The 18,926-nt window shown below is 46.0% G+C and overlaps 1 protein-coding gene across 1 annotated transcript; it reads left to right on the top strand.

Annotated features, from left to right (window-relative positions):
* Positions 1 to 445: 445 nt before the first annotated feature.
* On the top strand, positions 446 to 12,012 carry Utp11 (UTP11 small subunit processome component). Its single transcript, XM_046469471.2, has 9 exons — positions 446 to 610; positions 3,680 to 3,741; positions 5,389 to 5,491; positions 5,860 to 5,973; positions 6,463 to 6,556; positions 6,652 to 6,782; positions 9,870 to 9,980; positions 10,747 to 10,831; positions 11,616 to 12,012. Exons 1-8 carry the CDS (start codon positions 548 to 550, stop codon positions 10,828 to 10,830), a joined length of 762 nt encoding a protein of 253 aa, XP_046325427.1. The 5' UTR covers positions 446 to 547; the 3' UTR covers position 10,831; positions 11,616 to 12,012.
* The last annotated feature ends 6,914 nt before the right edge of the window (positions 12,013 to 18,926 follow it).

Below are 18,926 nucleotides of genomic sequence, written 5' to 3'. Positions count from 1 at the left end.
AGAAAAACGATGCTCATTAAAGTCAAAGAGCCTGCCCAAAGTCACACAGCCAGTGACTTGGCGCACATAACTTTAAAAAGTCTCTTGTCTTTCCATGGACTGCTCTTTCCGGTACACTGTAAAATTCCCATGGCTCTTAGCTTTAAACATACCGTCTCCGAGCAGTGGGTAACCGCACATGCGCAAACTCCAAGCCCCCTTAGCCTGAGCAGTGACAGCCACGTGTTCCCAGGTAACAACGCGCGGCAAGCGCTAAAGCTAGGTCTTGGTACGCGTGGATCCGCTCAGGCGAATAAGAGTCTGCCCGCCCTCGCAGAGTCACGAGACGACACCTAGGAAACTACAACTCCCAGAAGCAGCTTGCGGGGGTCGCCTTGGCTGGGAGACGTACTTCCGGGAATTCAGGCTTCTGATACACTGCGAAGCGGAAGTAGGCGGTTCCAAGTAGCTGAGTGTGGGACCTGTTTCCGGCAGGATTGGTGGACGCGGAGCCTTAGGAGGTGCGGTAGCGGTGTCGTCCAGTGAGCTTTTCAAGAACTGAGCGGACATGGCGGCGGCGTTTCGCAAGGCGGCTAAGTCCCGGCAGCGGGAACACCGAGAGAGAAGCCAGGTAGGACCGCACAGGCCCCACGAACGCTCGCCTGGGCCACATGTGCTGCTCTCGCCCCAAGCTCCTCACCGCCCGGGGTCTTGGTCCCGGCGGTGCTTAGGTGCTGAATGTAATTTCACGCAAATGTTGCTGACCACGCCCGCGTGGCCGGAGCGGAGCCTCGTGGGAATGGAGCACACTGCTTCCCATACCTCGATCAAATCTACCCTCCGAGGTTTCAGTGGGTAACTAAGAGATGGTGTGTGTTCAAGTGCCGGGCCATCCCCGGGGAAGTTGAGGGCAAAGCTCACACAAGCTAACAGGTTCCCAGCAGGAATGCGAACGCACATCAACGCCCAGCTCTGCCTGCTGCAGTGACCAGAGAGATGTTGTTACTAATGTGGCATCATCTTGATGCGTGGGCTTTGTGGTCCACGAAAATCTGTCCCATGTTTTGGCTTCACTCTGCCGTGTGTGGTGTTTTCTGTCTGCATTATACAGGTGGGGAGACTGAGGTCTAGAGAGGAACTGGATTATTTATAGACGCTAAATTTAGGCAACAGTTGTAGGCTTTCGGAGGAGAATGTGTCTGTGTGGAGAGAATGGGGAGAAATAAGATCATTTGTAGAATCAGTTTATTCACTTGACTGTTCTCAGGAATCACCTAATATCTGATTCAGAAAAATTGGTTCCCTAGAAATATCTGGTCCAACTTCATTTTACAGATGGGGAAGAGATGTGGAAGGATGTATCAACAGTTGTACAGCTGACTAATGGAACAGAACTGAGGCCTCTTAACCACTGTTCAGTCTTCCTGCTTAATGCCTGTATCAAATACTGTGCTCTTTATTTGTGCATTAGTATACTGGGAGTGATAGTGTAATTTGTCACCTTTCTGGGAGATTATATGTGGACCTATCTAAAATTAATAGTAGGTAGAAGTGCACAACAAAGGGCAAAGTATTTTACTCACTTATTTTGTTTAATTCATAACAGCTATGTGGAAATAGGTACTATTATTTCCTCATATTTATAGATAAGGGAACAAAGGCTCAGATAGGTTAAGCACTTTGCCCAGAGTCACACATCTATAGCTGGCTAGTGGTAAAGCCAGAAATTACGTCAGGTGTTTTGAATCCAGGAGTTACTAAAAGATGAATAAAGACACAACTTTATATGAGATGGCAGATAAAAAATTTCAACTGAAGGAAATGCATGGGAAGGGTGGAGATGATGAGAGCATTGTGATGAAGTTTGTTGGACTTGGATGGCAATTTGCCTTTGAAGGCAAAGCTCAGTTTTTGAGCATAATAGTATGCTAGGCACAGCCCTACGTGTTTTACAGGGATTGTCTCATATATTCCTTTAGCATCCCTATGAGGTGGATGTTACCCTCATTTTACAAATAAGAAATGTGGTGTCTAAAGAAACAGTGTAAGAACTGGGACTGTGGCTCAGTGGTAGAGTGCTTGCCTTGCACATGTGGATCCTCAGCACCATAAAAAATAAATAAATAAAGATATTGTGTCCATCTACAACTAAGAAAAAAAAATTAAAAAAAAGAAAAAAGAAACAGAAACACTGTATCCAAAGTTACAGCAAGTAGTTGATTTGGATTTCCAGAGGGGAGAGGGCTTTCAAGGCTGGCCATGGCCTTGCCTGAGTAGGAAAAGATGGTCTTTGTGGGCGGAGAGAGGAGATGGCCTTGCTGGAAGCTGGGTAACCCATTGATTGAAGCATTCCCTGTTTGGGTACTTTGGAATTTATTCTGTAGGTCCCTTCAGTGAGGCAGTGGGGAAACTACTATATGGAGGAGGTAAATGTGACATAAACTATTTCAGATGCAGTATCAGTTTTCCTTTTGTAATTCAGATATACCTGCAAGTGGACTTGCAGGACAGATTTTAAGTTTTCTGCCTGATGTTTTGCTCTTTTGACCCTTGAGCTTTTATTTTTCCACTCTGTCAGCCTCCCACAGCTGTAAAATAAAAATTGTCAGCCATGTGCCTGCCTGTAATTCCAGTGGTTCAGGAGGCTGAGGCAGGAGGATCACAAGTTCAAAGTCAGCCTCAGCAGCTTAGTGAGGTCCTAAGCAACTTATAGCAAGACCCTTTCTCTAAATAAGGTATAAAAAGGGCTGGGGACGTGGGTCAGTGGTTAAGCACCTCTGAGTTCAATCCTTCGTACCAAAAAAAAAAAAAAATCATCCTATTAAGATGAGATAGGCAGGGCTGGGGATATAGCTCAGTTGGTAGAGTGCTTGCCTTGCATACACAAGGCCCTGGGTTCAATCCCCCCCCCCCCCAAAAAAAAAAAAAAGATGGTATAAGCCAAAGCATCTAGCAGAGACCCTGACAAGTGCTTATAGAAAGATAATACCAGGATTTAATCATTGTACCCTTCATGCTATCTAAGTCTGTTTCAGAGAAAGTACTTTTTGACACATTTGGTTTTCTCTCATACCTTGTACCAAAGGTACAATAACAACAGTAAACATAGGCTGGGCACCTTCTGTGTAACAAGCCATGTGCAGGCACTACCTCTTACAGAGGCTCCTTGAATCTTCGTTATAACCCTGCAAAGTAAGTACTGTTCTCATTTTACAGTTAGGAATTGGCAGCTCAGAGAAGTTAAGTGACTTGTCCAAGGTTACAGATTGTTAAGCGATAAAGCTTGGATTTGAACCCCAGTCTCCAGACTCTAAATATAGCTCCCTTACACAGTTGCCTCCCTGTTACTATGTTTTCCCTTCATAGTATTTTATAAGCCCTTGGATTAAGTTGGTAGTAATTTTAGTACAACTGGCAACTGTGTGCTTAGTGCCGAGTCATTGTTGCCTCTCTCTGTCCTTAATAGGCCAAGAAACCTACTATGTCAGTGCTTGTGACCCGCCTGGCGTCTGCCTGGTCCCTCTCATCCTTGTTGGAACCCAGTTGCTGGGAGGGGGAAGGAGCAGGGTAGTGGTTTGGCTCCAGGGACATGGATTTACTGAGCACTGCAGAGACTCTTGTTCCCGTCAGGTGTCATGTTGATCTGAGCATGTGCTTGCTGAGGAAACTAAGTGCTCTCTTTTTTTCTTTTGTCTTCCAGCCTGGCTTTCGCAAACATCTGGGCCTTCTGGAGAAAAAGAAAGATTACAAACTTCGTGCAGAGTGAGTCTTCTTTCTGCTAGAGGTGCTGCCAAGAAAGCTGAAAACATCGCGCACTGCAGCCGAAGTGCCTGAGTGTCTAACAGGGAATAACTTCCTGCCATTGATAAAATGGCCTTGGCTCTGACAGCCTGTTAAATATTTTTCTACGACTTTAAACTTCTCTTTTTGTTTAGGCAGAGCATTATTTATTTAACCAGTTGCATTGTAAATCTTTTTTATTATGCTGCTGCAGATTGCTGTCTCACAGTGGCTTTGATTTGCCTTTATTTTGAACCAAAAGCCGAATATTCTTTTCTCCCTTTTCTTGAAGTGCAAGATATAATCTGAAATTCCATTTGTTGAGTCTTCTTACATCACTATGTATGTGGTGTGGAATGAAGAGATGTGAAAGATGGATTCATGAGACTGAGCGTGGGTGATAATGGACTTGGAAAACATTTTATAAAACAATTATGCCCATTCTTTTTTTTTAGCACTACATTTGCAAAACACTTATAGTTATTTGCTAGCCATACATGTCAGGTGAGGCCCTTCTTATGCTCTGGGTATGATCTGTGCCAATGGATTAAGTGGATTTCTGTAAGTCCCAGAGTTTTGGAGGACAATGGTAATAATTGAGTGTTATGATTGGGTTTATACTCATTATACTCATCTGTTCCTTTTTTTTTTTTTTAATTAGTGCATTATAATTATACATAATGTCATTTATTCCATTTAACCTTCTGGGTAGGTTACTGTTACCATAATCATTTGTGCAGTTGGGATATAGAGTAGTTAATTTATTTTCTAAGGTTACTTAGCTAGAAGGGATAGAGTCAGATCTGACCCACACACTGTGGCTCCAGAGTCCCCCATTCGAGTCATGATTCTCCATGGCACTGTGTGGTTTCTGAATTATATTTGTTATTTGGTGCTGAAGCTGGCACCAGAACCCTATCTAAGAAGTTTTAATTTTTTCTCTGTTTGGTTCCCTGTAATGATGTAAGTGGCACTAAGACATGTGGGGTAGAGGCAGTGAATTTTAGGTAACTGGGATAGGAGAATACTGTTAGATTGTGGACCCTGTAGAGACACAAACCCAACTCAGGTACAGTGGACTGTGGATCAGATCCAGTCACCACTTTGATTTTTTGTCTTATTTTATATAAACTTTTATGTATTTATTTTTCTCCTAGATCCTTAGCATTTTTATTTATTTTTTCCCCACCATTTTGGTGGGGGGTACTGGGGATTGAACTCAGGGGCACTTAACCACTGAGCCACATTCCTAGCCCTTTTTTGTATTTTTTAATATAAGTTACTTGGCGCCTTACAATTGCTGAGGCTGGCTTTGAACTTGTAATCCTTCTGCCTCAGCCTCCCGAGCCGCTGGGATCACAGGCATGCACCACCATGCGCAGCCCTACCTTTTTTAAAATTGGTGCTTATAGTTAGACATAGTGATGGAATTCATTGTTACATATTCATACATGCACACCACACACAATATAACAATATAATTTGACCAATATCACTCCCTAGCACTTTCCCCTTTTATGTGAACTTTTAGATACTTATAAAATTTGCTCATTGAGTGTGTGTTTGTGTGTGTATTTGTATGATATGTTTTGTTTTGTTTCTGATGGCCCTGTTTAACCTGTGTTTTAGTGATTATCATAAAAAACAAGAATTCCTCAGAGCTCTACGGAAGAAGGCTCTTGAAAAAAATCCAGATGAATTCTACTATAAAATGACTCGGGTTAAGCTCCAGGTGGGTGCCTAGTGAATCAATGGATGTTTTGAGGTCCATGTGTTAGAAAATAAAGATGGGAAGAAGCTGGATCAGAATGATTCTTGGCTTTAATCAGCCCTTTCCAATTGGTCCACATGCTCTTGGTCAGTGCCCAAGGCAAACCTGCAGCTTGCATTCCTGCCTCATTCCTGCCTTACCTAATGTCTGGAGATGTACTCAGTAAATGTATGGAGTTGCCACCTCAAACATGCACCTAGGAGGCCTAGTGCCTTGGATTACTGGTGACATGCAGTTTCTGGTTGTCTTTGTTCAAACAGTGATCTATGCCAACAACTCATTAATGGCCTTATTCTAATTGGAATATATCTTTTAAATTTGGGTTTTAGGATGGAGTTCATATTATTAAGGAAACTAAGGAAGAAGTAACTCCAGAACAGCTAAAGCTGATGAGAACTCAGGATATCAAATACATAGAAATGAAAAGGGTTGCAGAAGCTAAGGTAACAATTTACTCTTTGTTCTGATATATTTTTGTTGGTTAAGAAAGGAAACATAAACCCATCAATCTCAAGTTATCAGTTAATTTCTTTGGGCATTTACAAACTTAATATTTGCTTGATTGTGATAATGATTTAGAAGTGTATCATGGTGAAGAAGAGAGTTCAAGTTTGAGAATGACACACACGTGTGCTGAATTTTGGTTCTGCTATTTACTAGCCCCATGACTATGGACAAATAACCTCCTTGATGCTGTTTCCTCTTTTCTGTCTCAGGATTGTTATAAGTAATAAGTGAGTTTTGTGAAATGCCTAACCCAGTTGGCATGTAGTTGGTACTTGATATATTTTAGTACTCCTTGCCTTTAAAAGAATGAAACAAATTCTTAGCTGGCTGGTAATAATGATATGAAATGGTCTAAATTTTTACAAATTTACTTCTGAGACTCCAGAAGATCCCAATTTAAAGTGAGACCATATTCTGTATTCTAGAAAATTGAAAGACTAAAATCAGAGCTCCATCTGCTGGATTTCCAGGGGAAGCAACAGAATAAGCATGTATTTTTTTTTGACACCAAAAAGGAAGGTATGAAATGTTTGAGGGTTTCTGGGACAGTGTACCATAGCCCTCTCAGTTTGGTGTTAGACAGGCAGTGTCTTAAGGATTGTTTTGATTTTTAGTTGAACAGTTTGATATTGCAACTCACCTGCAAACAGCCCCAGAACTAGTTGACAGAGTCTTTAATAGACCCAGGATCGAGACCTTGCAGAAGGAAAAAGTGAAAGGAATTACGCACCAGACTGGACTTAAGGTAATTTTCTCCATTGTTATTCTGATGGGAGTTTGGGGAAATCAAGGTTCCTTTTTGTGTGTGTGTGTGTGTGTGTGTGTGCCGCTGCATTTAATATGTTATTTGTGGAAAACTCTTAAGTTCTCTTTGAAAAATGGAAGGTGGAAGGAGGATTTGATGATGAGGCTGGAAGTGGAGGAGGGTTGCTTGGTTTTCTGAGATTGGAGGATGTGTAGTAAAGTGGTCAGGAGCTTATGTTCTGCCTTATAAATCTGGGTTTGAGTCCCAGCTCTGGCCCCCTGTGCTTTATATTCCCTTTTCTGGATTGAACCCAAGGGCACTCTACAATTAAGCTACATCCCTAGGCCTTTTTCTTTGTTGAGGCAGGGTTTTGCTATATTGCCAAGGCTGGCCTTGAACTTGGGATCCTCTTGCCTTAGCCTCCTGAGTATCTTGGATTACATGTGTGCCCTACTGTGCCTAGTGCACTCCTCCCCTCACTCCCACTTACTGGGGATAGAATCCAAGGTCACTTTGACCACTGAGCCACATCCCTAGTCTTTTACATATTAATTTTGAGACAGGCTCTTGCTAAGTTGCTAAGGGTCTCACTGAGTTGCTGAAGGTGGCTTCAAACTTATGATCCTCCTTCCTCAGCATCCCAAGTTGCTGGGATTACATGCCTACACCACCACACCTGGCTCCAGCTCTTTTTTATTTTTTAAATTTTGAGACAGGGTCTAAGTTGCAGAGACTGTTCTTGAACTTGTGAATCTGCTGTCTCAGTCCTTTGAGTTGCTGTGTGCTGCTGTGCTCAGCCTGCCCAGCCTGGTGCACTTTTAATGCTTGTAATAGATTCTAGCATTTTCGAAGTGCAGAGCAGGGAGGGGACACTGCAGATGAAGGAATGTGGTATACAGTATTTTGATATCAAACTTTCGGCAGTAAACACATATTAAAAGATCTTTTTGTATTACATTTTTGTAATGAAAATTTTGTAGTGACTTTTCCTTCTGGTGTTTTCTAGCACTGTAACTGGGTTGTGGAGAAGACATGCTTTTCCTCAAAGCTTTCTGGAGTTGAACTCTCACTTCTGACTGATTCATTAAAAAAAAAAAAATGCTGTCAATGTGTTTCAAGCAGACAGCTGTTCTGTTTTGATTTGAATCATTTACACCGCATCAGTTTTGCTTCCAATGTTTAATTTCACAGCAGCTTTCTCTAGCTCAGAGGCAGCTAAACTTGCTTTAGTAATATAAATACCCCTAATTAGTTTGACTATATTGGGTAATCCCATAAATTTGACAGTCTGTGCAATAAAGTGAAAACAAAAGCTGTCTGAACCACTGCTGTGAGACTTGTTGACGTCTGAGGCCAGTGATATGCTTCGGTATGTAGATAACACTCCCAGCTAAGGGGCTGGCTGACTAGTGTTCTTGTGATAACCCTGTTTATCAATTAGTTGTCTTTTCAGTTAGCTGTTCACTGACACTTCTCAAGTCTTGAGGTAGTCTCTAAAGAGATGAGTATTCTAAACTCCTATGCAGAATAGTTCACCGTCATAGATTTTGAGAAGTAAAGAGGGTTTGGATTTTGCCATTTTGTCTAGTAGTTTCATTCAGCTGTTTTGTTTAAAGCAAAATCATTTTTATTAAGAGATTACTGGTGGGGAGCCGGGCATTGTCGTGCGCACCTACAATCCCAGCAACTTGGAAGGCTGAGGCTGGAGAATTTTTGAGGTCAGTCTCAGCTGCTTAGTGAGAACTTGTCTCAAAATAAAAAACAAAAAGGTCTGCAAATGTAGCTAAGTAGTAAAGGGTTCAATCTTCAGTCCCAGAAAAACAAAAACAAAAATGGTACATACAGGTTGAGCATCCCTGATCCCAAATCCAAATGCTCCAAAATCAAAACTTTTTTTTTTTTTAGAAACTTGCAGCTGACCCTTTAGGTTGGGGGATCAGGTGCCAGTCAGCTGCAAGTTTTTTTTTTTTTTTTTTTTTTTTTTTAGAGAGAGAGAACTTCAATATTTATTTTTCAGTTTTCGGCAGACACAACATCTTTGTTTGTATGTGGTGTTGAGGATCGAACCCAGGCCGCACGCATGCCAGGCGGGCGTGCTATGGCTTGAGCCACATCCCCAACCCAAAATCAAAACTTTTTGAGTGCTAATGTAATGCTACACGTGGAATATTCCCTACCTGACATCATGTGATGGGTCACAGTCAAAACACAGACACACTAAAAGTATTGTATAAAATTACTTTCAGTCTGTGAGTGTATAAGGGGTACATGAAACATAAATAAATTTTGTGTTTATACTTGAGTCCCTTCCCCAAGACATATCATTATGCACATGCAGGTATTAGGTATTCCAAAGCTTAAAAAATTTCACAATTCAAAACTACTAGTCCCAAGCATTTTGGATAAGGAATATTCAACCTGTGTGTTATCTCAGAAAGGAATCTAAAGCTCTTATAAGTGTCTCAGGGTTTATGATTCCCCCAAGTTTTAGGAGTCTCCTGGTCATGAGGAGTCATAATGGTGAGAATTTTCAGGTCAGCCCTTGCTGGAAAAAAATCCTTCTCCTCTCTGGTGTTTTAAGATTCTCTGGTAGCAGCACACTGCCAGATGTCCCTTCTGCTGCTCCCTATCACTTTGTGCAGGGCTTCTGGTACTGGCCCATCCCTGCCATCATGTCAGGTAACCAAGGCCCTCGCATAGAGGTTGAAGCAGCCTAATGTAGGGGTAGGAAAAATTCCTGGAATCCAGAAGACTGTTCCAGGTGAATCATGTGTCCTTGGGTCAGTTACTTTCTTCTCCCGGCCTCATTCTGAATTTATAAAATGACAGATCATGATAAGATAGTCTCCAAAGTTTCTTTCAGCTTTAGAATGTGATGTTCCTAAGGTTGACAACTTTATAGTTATCAAATTATGTTGATTCTGGAGAAAGGAGGGAGCTGATGAAACCATTTACACAATTGGGCTTAAGTGGCTCAGGAACCAGTTTCTTGTAGTCCAAAGCTTAAAACATTTTGAAATCCAAAATACTTTTAAATTAATATTTGCTATAATTGTTTTATTGAAAATGTTTGTGTTTCTTCTGTAGCGAATAGCTAAAGAAAGGCAAAAGCAATATAATTGCCTGACACAGCGGATTGAACGAGAGAAGGAATTATTTGTTATTGCGCAGAAAATTCAAACACGCAAAGATCTTCAGGTGAGGAGAGAGAGCTTTAGACCTTTTCTCTTTAGACCTGTCTCTCTCTCTCTTTTTTTTTTTTTTATTTAATTTTTTTCTTGTAAAGGTCTTAACTGAGACTGGATTTCAGCTGTGTGTAAATCAACCCCAGTGAAAATGTCTGCTCCTCAGGGGCAGTGGTTTGAGCCAGTGTCTGTTGCCCTGACAGTGTTGAAATGTTCCTTGATTAAGAAGGTAATAAGGGGGTTATTAGTCAGTGCCTTGGAACAGCAAAGGGTAGGATCGGGTAGCATATGAACTTTATAGCTTATGAGCAGCTCCCGTAACATTTAAACAGGTTAACAAAACAGTGCATGTCACTCATTGGTGTTTAAAAATAGACAACATTGTGTAGTTAAATAGCAGAGCTACAGAATATAAGATGCTGCTTTCGTATTATTATCATTTCTTTAAATGTCAAATTCTTTAGCCTTGCAGATCATTTAGAATACCCTTTCTCAACTGGGGTTCCGTGAGAGAATTAAAATGATAATTTAAAACAAAACCATTATTTAATCACCTTTCTCCTCCATTTCCTCAAGGACTGGGCATAGGTAATTCCATTCAGATGCCCAGGGGAAGTGAACTCATCGCACTTGGTGGATGCTTAGGGCAGTAGGGCCCTTTCTCTTCAGAACTTTGGGAACAGCATCTTGGGGGGTTTCTCAGAGGTAGCTTGTCAACCTTCCTGTTTTACGAAACCCTCTTTCTGTTTAGTGACCATCATCTTTTTATTCTTTTATAGGATAAAACTCAGAGGGTGAAGGTGAAGAAAGAAACAGTGAATTCCCCAGCTATTTACAAATTTCAGAGTCGTCGAAAACGTTGAGGTGCTATAATAAGCCTTATCATTTTGCATTGAAAATAATTCTCTTTTGGGGGTAATAACTTCACATTCCATTAGTCCAAATGGCATGGTTTTCCTGTTTGTAACCTTGATTTATTGATCTGATATTTGAGTCTTTCTCTGAACAACATTAAAGTCCCTTCCCCCATGTCATCGTTTTTAGGTTGTGAAATCAGTCTTATTTTTATAGACAGTACTTTAATTTTTTTTCATTGTGAAAGTTAACATAATCTCATTACAACAAAGTAGGAAGTAGATGAATTCCTTCATCATCTCAGTACTTATTCAAGAACAACAAATATTTATTGCACAGTGAGAGCTAAAGCTTGGGAGGTAAAGAGCTACTGTGAGCTTCCAGGGTATTTCTGCATTTTGTAAAGCTGTGCCTCAGTTTTGTTTATATTTTTGTGTTTTGTATTTGTAATTATGGTAAATAATTTTATATCCTAATTTTAAGTCATTGGCTCCTTTCTGTCTTGTTACAACACTGGATTTTTCACAAGTAATATGCTTATAGTAATAATTAAAATAATGTTTTTAATGATTGTCCAATGTTTTATGCACTGGAGAGACTTTTTTTGTGTGTGTGTGTGGTGCTGGGAATTGAACCCAGGGCCTTGTGCATGGGAGGCAAACACTTAACCTACTGAGCTATATCCCCAGCCCTTGGATAAACTGATTTTATCGTCATTCTTTTATTAAGATTATTCAGGTGGCTTCAAAAGTTGTAAAAGAATAATTTTTTTCTCTTATTTTTTTATCTGTAGATAGAAATCCTTGGAATTAGGAAGCAACAGGGGGACCAGTTCTTCATTGAAGCTCAAATCAGAATAGAGTGGAACTGTCTCTGCTCCTGTCCTCTGCATTCCTGCTCAACTCAGAATTCCAGGACTGAAAACGGCTTCACCCTGAGATTACAGACCCCAGGCTGTGCAGGGCAGCTTCCTTCTTCCACATTCCCATCCTTCCCTTCCTTGCCCTTGTAGGGATCCTAGGCCAAGACCCGTCAGGACAGGACTGAGCCTGCCTAGGGCAAGTGTGGGAGAATAGGGCACCACAGGGTTCTAGGAGGCTTGTTCACACCCTTCCTGTGGAGGAGCAGCAGCTGTGTGTGGATTTGAAAATAAAAAATATATATTGTTAATACTTAACAAATCCTTATGACTACTAGGGTCCTGTATTTTTTATTTTTCTAGAATGAAAGCCTGTTTCTTCAAGATGTACTGGAAAATAAGAAGGGCCAGGAGAACAGAAGCCAGCAGTTTTTGCCTTCAGGAAGGCAGTGCTTCCAGTCTGTGTGCTCCCCGGGGGAGGTGCTGAGCTGATTGATAGTCTTGAGACTTAAGTCCCAGGCCAGGGATGGGACCCACCACAGGGATGTTGGGCAGGCGCTGGGAGATCCTGGCTGGATCGAGAGGTGAGGTTGGGAGGAGCTTGAATCCATACAGTTACCCTAGATGGTGAGGAGGAGCAGACTAAGCAGCAAACTGTTCCTGGGATCAAAGGCTGGGTGCTATTTTTCAGGCTCTTGCCCCTGCTGGAAAGGTGGGGGAGGACAGGAAATATCCCTGAATGCCTTCTCATGGAGTGTACACCCACACAAAGGCACACGTGCTTTGTAGGCTCTCTTAACAGATGCACAAGGCACGTAGAACTTGGGCCTCACAAATAGGTACAGGCACACCTACACATCCTCTGGTACACAGACACAAGCAGACCCTTGAAGAGCAGGAAAGTCCATCCTCAGAGTGCCATAAGCTCCACGCTGGTGGCAGTCAGGACCATAGGGGATGAGGCTGGGTGTCCTGAATTGCTGTGACACTAGGGGCTTTCTCTGAGGTCTAAGGATTTTAAGGCAAGAGATTGGCTGCCCCTTAGGACTAAGTGACAAGCTCCAGCCTCATAGGTTCAGAGAATAGGCCAGGTGCTTTGGTGCTCAGTGGGACTCCAGACTTGGGGTTCACTGGTGAGCAGAGACAGTATCATTTCCTTGGGTTCCATGTCTCTAGTCTTGGAATGATTTGGTCTGTTCATATCATATCACTGGCTATGCCAAGGGAACTGTGGGCAGCCTGTGAAGATGGACAGCTTTTCTGTGACTTAGGACTCTTGTTTTGGGTCTGTTGTATAAACCAAAGCTGCAGTTAGATGGACCACATTGAATCCCCAGGTCTGTCTCAGAGAAAGTGAACCTGACTCAGTCCATGGTCATATCTTAAAACCTGTTGGACCAAAGCAGGAGAGTGTCAGCCCTTTATTGAATAAAACAATCTGATTTTCTGGGTGTAGAGGAAACATTCCTGGTGGCAGAATGGAAAGGGCCCAGCAGGTGGAGCTGCTGCCCCTTTGCTGGGCTACGATCTTGGGGAGCTGGTGTCCACCCACCGAGCACACTGCTTCTGTCACAAGCTTCATGTACTCCGGAGTGCTTAGTATGGATTTGATTACTGAGTTTAATGCCATGGGGGAGAGCCCCTGTGAAAAAAGAGTTGTCTCCCCTGAGCTTGAGATTAGTGTGGCTCCAAGATGAAGACCTGGCAGGACATGGCTTTCCCTTCCTATTTCTAGGGAGGTCCACGTGGGGAGCATTGGGGTCTTCCCCAGGGCTCTGTCATAGAGCCTCAGGCTTCCCAGAGGGTGGTTCCCCCAGGGTGTGGTAAGGTCTCCCTCCCTGGGGTTTTGAAGGTGGGTTATGGCTGCCATCTCTGTTGCTGGCTGTGGGCACTAAACTACCAGAGCTGCACGTCCTCCAGCAACGCAGCAGCCAACACTCAGGCTCTGCCTGCCTGTGGAGGCCGGTGAGGCCAGGGCCTGTTGGGACTTGAAACAGTGAGGTAAGTCGGTGTCTAGTGCTGGGTTCCCTTCTCTTCAAGCGCTCTCAGCCTGCCAGTTCCTGGAGCCTTGTGCCTAGGGCATTGGGGAAGGGCGGGCAGAGCCTTGGGTGGGAGTTCTGGCCTAAAGCCCTGGGTGAATGCAGGAATCGGGGGTGGACCTGAGACTTGGGGCTCAGCCTGCAGGTTTCTTGGGCTTGTGCAGTTGCCTTCTGGGGTCAGAGGGTGCGCTGCCTCTAGCCAGCCAGGTCACGGGGCCTCCCTGCTGGCATAGCCCACACAGACTCCTGGATCTGTAGCAGAAAGTGCAGGGAAGGATGAGGGCGGCTGAGAAACCTGGAGAGGCCGTGCTTCCCTTGTGAATTCATGGTGGGGGCTGCAGCTCGGGTAGAGTGCCTGCATGTACAAGGCCAGGGCACCATGGTTTCCAGCACTGCACACGCGAAATGCGCCTAAGTCCACTGAGGAGACACGGGAGACTGGAAGGAGCTGCCTGGTTCAAGTCCTGTCCCAGCTGGGTCAACTCTCCCTATCCATCTGTCTGCTTCACTTGTTCATGTGAGGGAGCACCCTGGTGCCCGTCAGTAGTGCAGCCTGGAGCCCTCAGTTCTTGCAGGTGGTATAGGGGCTGGTCCAGAACAGAGCTAAGGATCCAGCTCTTGGGCAGGGGTCTGCTGTATTTGGGTATAAGAGAAAGGTGGGAAGGAAGCCCTTTCCTCTCCCCGTCTGTCACCTGATGGCCACACTCAGATCATAAGAGTTAATGAAACCATGGTGCCCGGAGGCTGTTGGGCAGCCCCCCCTGCCCTGAATCAGCCTGACTCATTTACAGCTTTCTCCCAGTTACCCCAAAGGCTTCTCTCTGAGGTGACGAATGTGGGGGGTTGGTTTCGGGTTTCATGTTTTCACATTACTGGGTGGAAAAAAAAAAAAAACCAGCTTCTACAGCAGAAACAACTTGTCCCAAGAGCTCTGAAAATTCCCCCATCTTATCTCCTCAGCTGCTCAGAAACATAGACCAGAGACGGAGGGGTTAAGAGGAGGGGCAACAGCCAAGCTGAGAGGTTTTAGGGACAGCCCCTTTGGAGGTGGCAACACCTGCCTTCCTGCTTTACTGCAGGCAGGGGAGGACCTTCCCAGAGACTCTACCCTGGGGTCTTCAGTGCCCAGTGCCGGATTGCCAGGGCGAGGGGCAGTCAGCTCAGAGTGGGAGGGGCCAGGGTAGAAAGGGATCATCTATCTCCCTTCCCTAGTTAATTTGATCCCAGGAGGTCGGGGACAAGTGTCCCTCTCTAAAAAAGGGCTCTTTAGGTGGAATGGTAGGTGGAAAAATACAGGGTCCATCTGGCACATGGAGGCTGGGGGGTGGCACCCCTCCTGTTAACTGGTAGCATTATACACCACCCCCTGCCAGGGGCAGATGGCCTCCATGGCAGATGGAGACTAGGCCAGTAGTGGCTGGATGGGCTCTCTGGTCTCAGCCTGGCCTTTCTGGCTAATAAGACAACCAGAGGGGCAGTGGCACTGCTGCGCGTGTGCGCATGTGTGTGTGTGTGTGTGTGTAAGAGAGGGACCCCTGGCCTTGTTGGGCCATCCGGGGGGAGAAGGAAAGAGTAGACCCCAGATGGAGCCAGTGGATCTCTTCTCTGGGACACATTCAAGTTTGCTGTGGAGGGGTGGCAGGTGCTCAGAGGCCTGATACTGCCCACCTGCCTGGGCTCCTGCTGCTGCCCTGGTTAGTTCTCAAGTGAAGGAGAAGGTCCCTGGGGTGGGAGACTCCGCTGCAGCTGGAACCTGGCCTGCTTGATGCAGACCCCCTGCCAGGTCCCCAGAGCTCAGGGCCTGGGCAGCAGCTCCTCCCAGAGGACGCCCGTTTATTATGCGCTCCTGCCCCTCGCTGCTCAAGCAGGCAGCGGCCTTCATTAGCCAAGGAGCTGGGGTCTGTTTTGGCTGCCTCATCAGCATCAGTGAACTGCGTCCCTGCGAGATTTGATACAATTTAATTAACCTAATTAAAAGCTCTGATTGCAGAGATGATTGGGGTAGCGCCAGCAGCGACTGCATATTTATAATGAGCTGCAAGGTGTGGGACCGCAGCCAAACGCCACGCATCCTAATGAGCGGGAGCCGGGAGCCAGGGAGCGGGAGAGGGAACGTTTATTTTTGGCAACAATGCCCAGTTCCTCTCTGCCAGGGAGTCAGAGACCCAGGGAGCAGAGACAGACCTGCCCACCGCACTCTTCCGCACAAGGTGGAAGCAGAGGTGTGTGCTTTCCACAAGTTCTTGGGCCTTTGGACCCTACATGGACCCAGTGTCTGTGTCTGTAGAGTGGGGGCCGGGACCCCAGCAACCCATGTTTTCTGCCTCTCTCCATCTCTGGGAGCCAGGGGCACCTTCAGAGCCATGAGTCTTCCTGGTCTGAGGAAGCAGGGCCCAGCAGAACCATTTCCAGGCCTCAGGATTCCTGGGCCGTTCTCTCAAACTTGCCAAAGAACCGTCAGAGGCTGAAAAGAGTGAGGCTGAAGGGGGTTGGGGGGAAGTCAGAAGAGGGGACCGATTGTCCAAGAGTCCCAGGTGAGGATCCTGAGCCTGGGTGATTGAAGACACAGCAGAGACAAGTCCCCACTCATCCCGGAGCCAGGGTCCTGCACCTCCACCTCCTGGGTCCCTCCAGAGGACCCTGCCCAGAGAGGACCAGCTCCCCTGGACTCCTCTCGGCTCCCACTGCCTCTGTCTGGGGAATCTTGGTTTGTCTGACTCAGCGCTTCCGCTGTAAATCACATCTAATAATACCGAGAGTGAGAGCTGAGGCAGAGAGGCTGTGGGTGAAGGGACATCAGTGAGAAGGGGTGTGCTGCCCAGGTGGCAAGCGGGAGGAGTATCTGGGGTGGCAGGAGTGGGGGCTGGGCTCTGGAAGCCACCGTCAGAGGCCTTGGGGGAAGCAGTGGGGAGCAGCCCTCGGTGGCTCCCATTCTTGCTCTGGAGCTTGTGTAGGTCATGAGCTCAGTCAGGCTGGCCCAGCCCCCCAGTGCTTTGAGCATCGCCAGGACAAGATGAGATTTGTCCCCAGCCCACCTTGCAGAGTTGCAGCTGTTTAGCTCCCTTATCAATCTTCTCTGTGGGTTTAATCATCTCTCTGTCATCCTGCTGGGGCAGCCCTCCCCTTTCTGGAGCCCCCAGAGGGGCTGGAGCTTCTCAGCCCCGGCTTTCCTCCAATCACCCTCCCCCAGACAGCCGCCTCTCCCCACCTGACTCCCTTGTAGAAGACAGAGGGTGGGCCAGGGTGGCTTTGCCCCAGATCCTAGAGGCAGGGCTGGGGCAAGGAGACGTCCTTATTTCTGCAAGATGTAAGTAGATAGAACCTGTCCTAGCTGGTCCCCATTTCATTCCACTCCAGGGGCTAGAGGTTGGCCATAAGGGTCTTTGGCCCAAATCTGGGAGACTCTTGTGTAACATCCTCCTGCCAGCCCCTTTGATGTGTGTCCAGTCATCCAGTCTTGGCATCCTTCCCTGGGTGGATCCTGTGGATCTCAGGGGCCTGTGGGTAGGACCACAAACCCACAGCTTTTTGAGCATCTTGGGAAAGAGTGTGCCCAGGAGTCAATGGGGCCTGTGTTGCTGTCCAGGCTGGGAGCCAGGGCCCAAGGGACTCTGGGGCCCCTCCCAGTGCTGACGTGCAAGATGACCTTCAGGGTTACACTTCGGCCTTCTCTGCTGCACCCTCTTTCCTCCCAGAGCATCTGGGGAATGGGTAGGGAGGGGATGGCATGGTGGCATATGTACCTCTCGGAGACCATAAAAAAGAGGATCCTTCCTCTCCTGCTCCCCTTTCCTCCCAGGTCTTCTCAGAGCCAAGGGAAGGTCATTCCTTCCCATTTCTCAGAAGGGTATGTAAAGTCCCAAAGAGGATTGGGATCCAACTGAGTATCACTCAGTTTGTCCTTAAAGTGAGGGCTGAGGGATCATCCCAGAGGAGGTGACCAAAGTTCTGGAGGGTCATGAACTAGCCCTGGGCTGGAGGGGCTCACTGGGTGCAGCACAAGCCTGGACTCTGAAAGACAATGGGGTGTTGATGAGTCTTTGGTCCTGGTATCACATGACCTGACCAGGGCTGTGGGTGGACTGCACGTGGCTGAGCCGCCTGAGCTGACCTTTGGTGGCTGGCGAGGGAAGAGAGGAAGCCATGAAGTCTCCTGCCCACTCAGTGTCCGGGCACCCTGCCACCCCACCCCAGGAACTGCCCTCTGGGCGCTCACACTCTCTCTTCTGCCTACCTTCTCCTTTTGGTCTTTCCTTTCCCTTTCTCTTTGCTCTGCCATGTGTAAGAGAGTGCATATTGGTGTGAGGGTGTGCGTATTGGTGTGTGATTGTGCGTGTCCGTGTGAATGTGAGAAGCGAGTCAGGCAGAGGATGAAAGAGAGAAGAAATCCCTCTCTCGGGTTCCTCTCAATCAGGGATGAAGACTTAGTTACTTCCGTCGTGAGGATGACACCATGGATGAAGCCAAGTGTATATCTTCACGTGCATGTGCTCATGTGGGGGGCAATGCCCTCTGCGCTGCCTTGTCCTTTGACCTGTGTCCTCCTTGGGTGACTTCTGTGGTCAGCATCTTAGATGCCTGGGCTGCAGCCAGCTCTGTGACTTTCAAAGTGATGGAGCTGAAGCACCACTTTCTTTTTTAAAATTTTTTATGTGGTGCTGAGGATTGAACTCAGGGCCTGGCACATGCCAGATGAGTCTCTAATACAACCCCAGCCTGCAGCGCCATATTCTATGCTTTGTTTCTCCTGTGCTGTGGATCAAACCCAGGGCCTGGTGTGTGCTAGACAAGCACTCTGTCACTGAACTACATCCCCAGTCCTAGACTGTCACTTTCAAAAGGAAAAAGGAAGGCTTTGGGGTGGGGTGGTGGTGGTTGTATAATTATCATAATCTATGAATTAATTAAAAATGACCATTTAGAGGGGAAGCAAGGTGCTCATGTGTGAGCATGTGCACACGTGCAGAATTACACATAGACAAGGGTATACAGAGAGATGGGGATATACTCATGGACATACCTATATTTTAAATAAAATTATTTTTATGTTTTAGTACTGGAGATTGAATCTGGGGTGCTTCACCACTGAGCTGCACGCCCAGCCCTTTTTATTTTTTATTTTGAGACAGGGACTCAATAAGTAGATGAGGATGACCTCAAACTTGCAATCCTCCTGCCTCAGCTTCTCAAATTGCTGGGGTTACAG

This window comes from Marmota monax, unplaced genomic scaffold, assembly GCF_021218885.2.
Source record: "Marmota monax isolate L192 unplaced genomic scaffold, Marmota_monax_Labrador192_F-V1.1 WCK01_AAM20220418_F8-fsc00008, whole genome shotgun sequence".
NCBI lineage: Eukaryota > Metazoa > Chordata > Mammalia > Rodentia > Sciuridae > Marmota > Marmota monax.
This window is presented reverse-complemented; position numbering and strand designations above follow the sequence as displayed.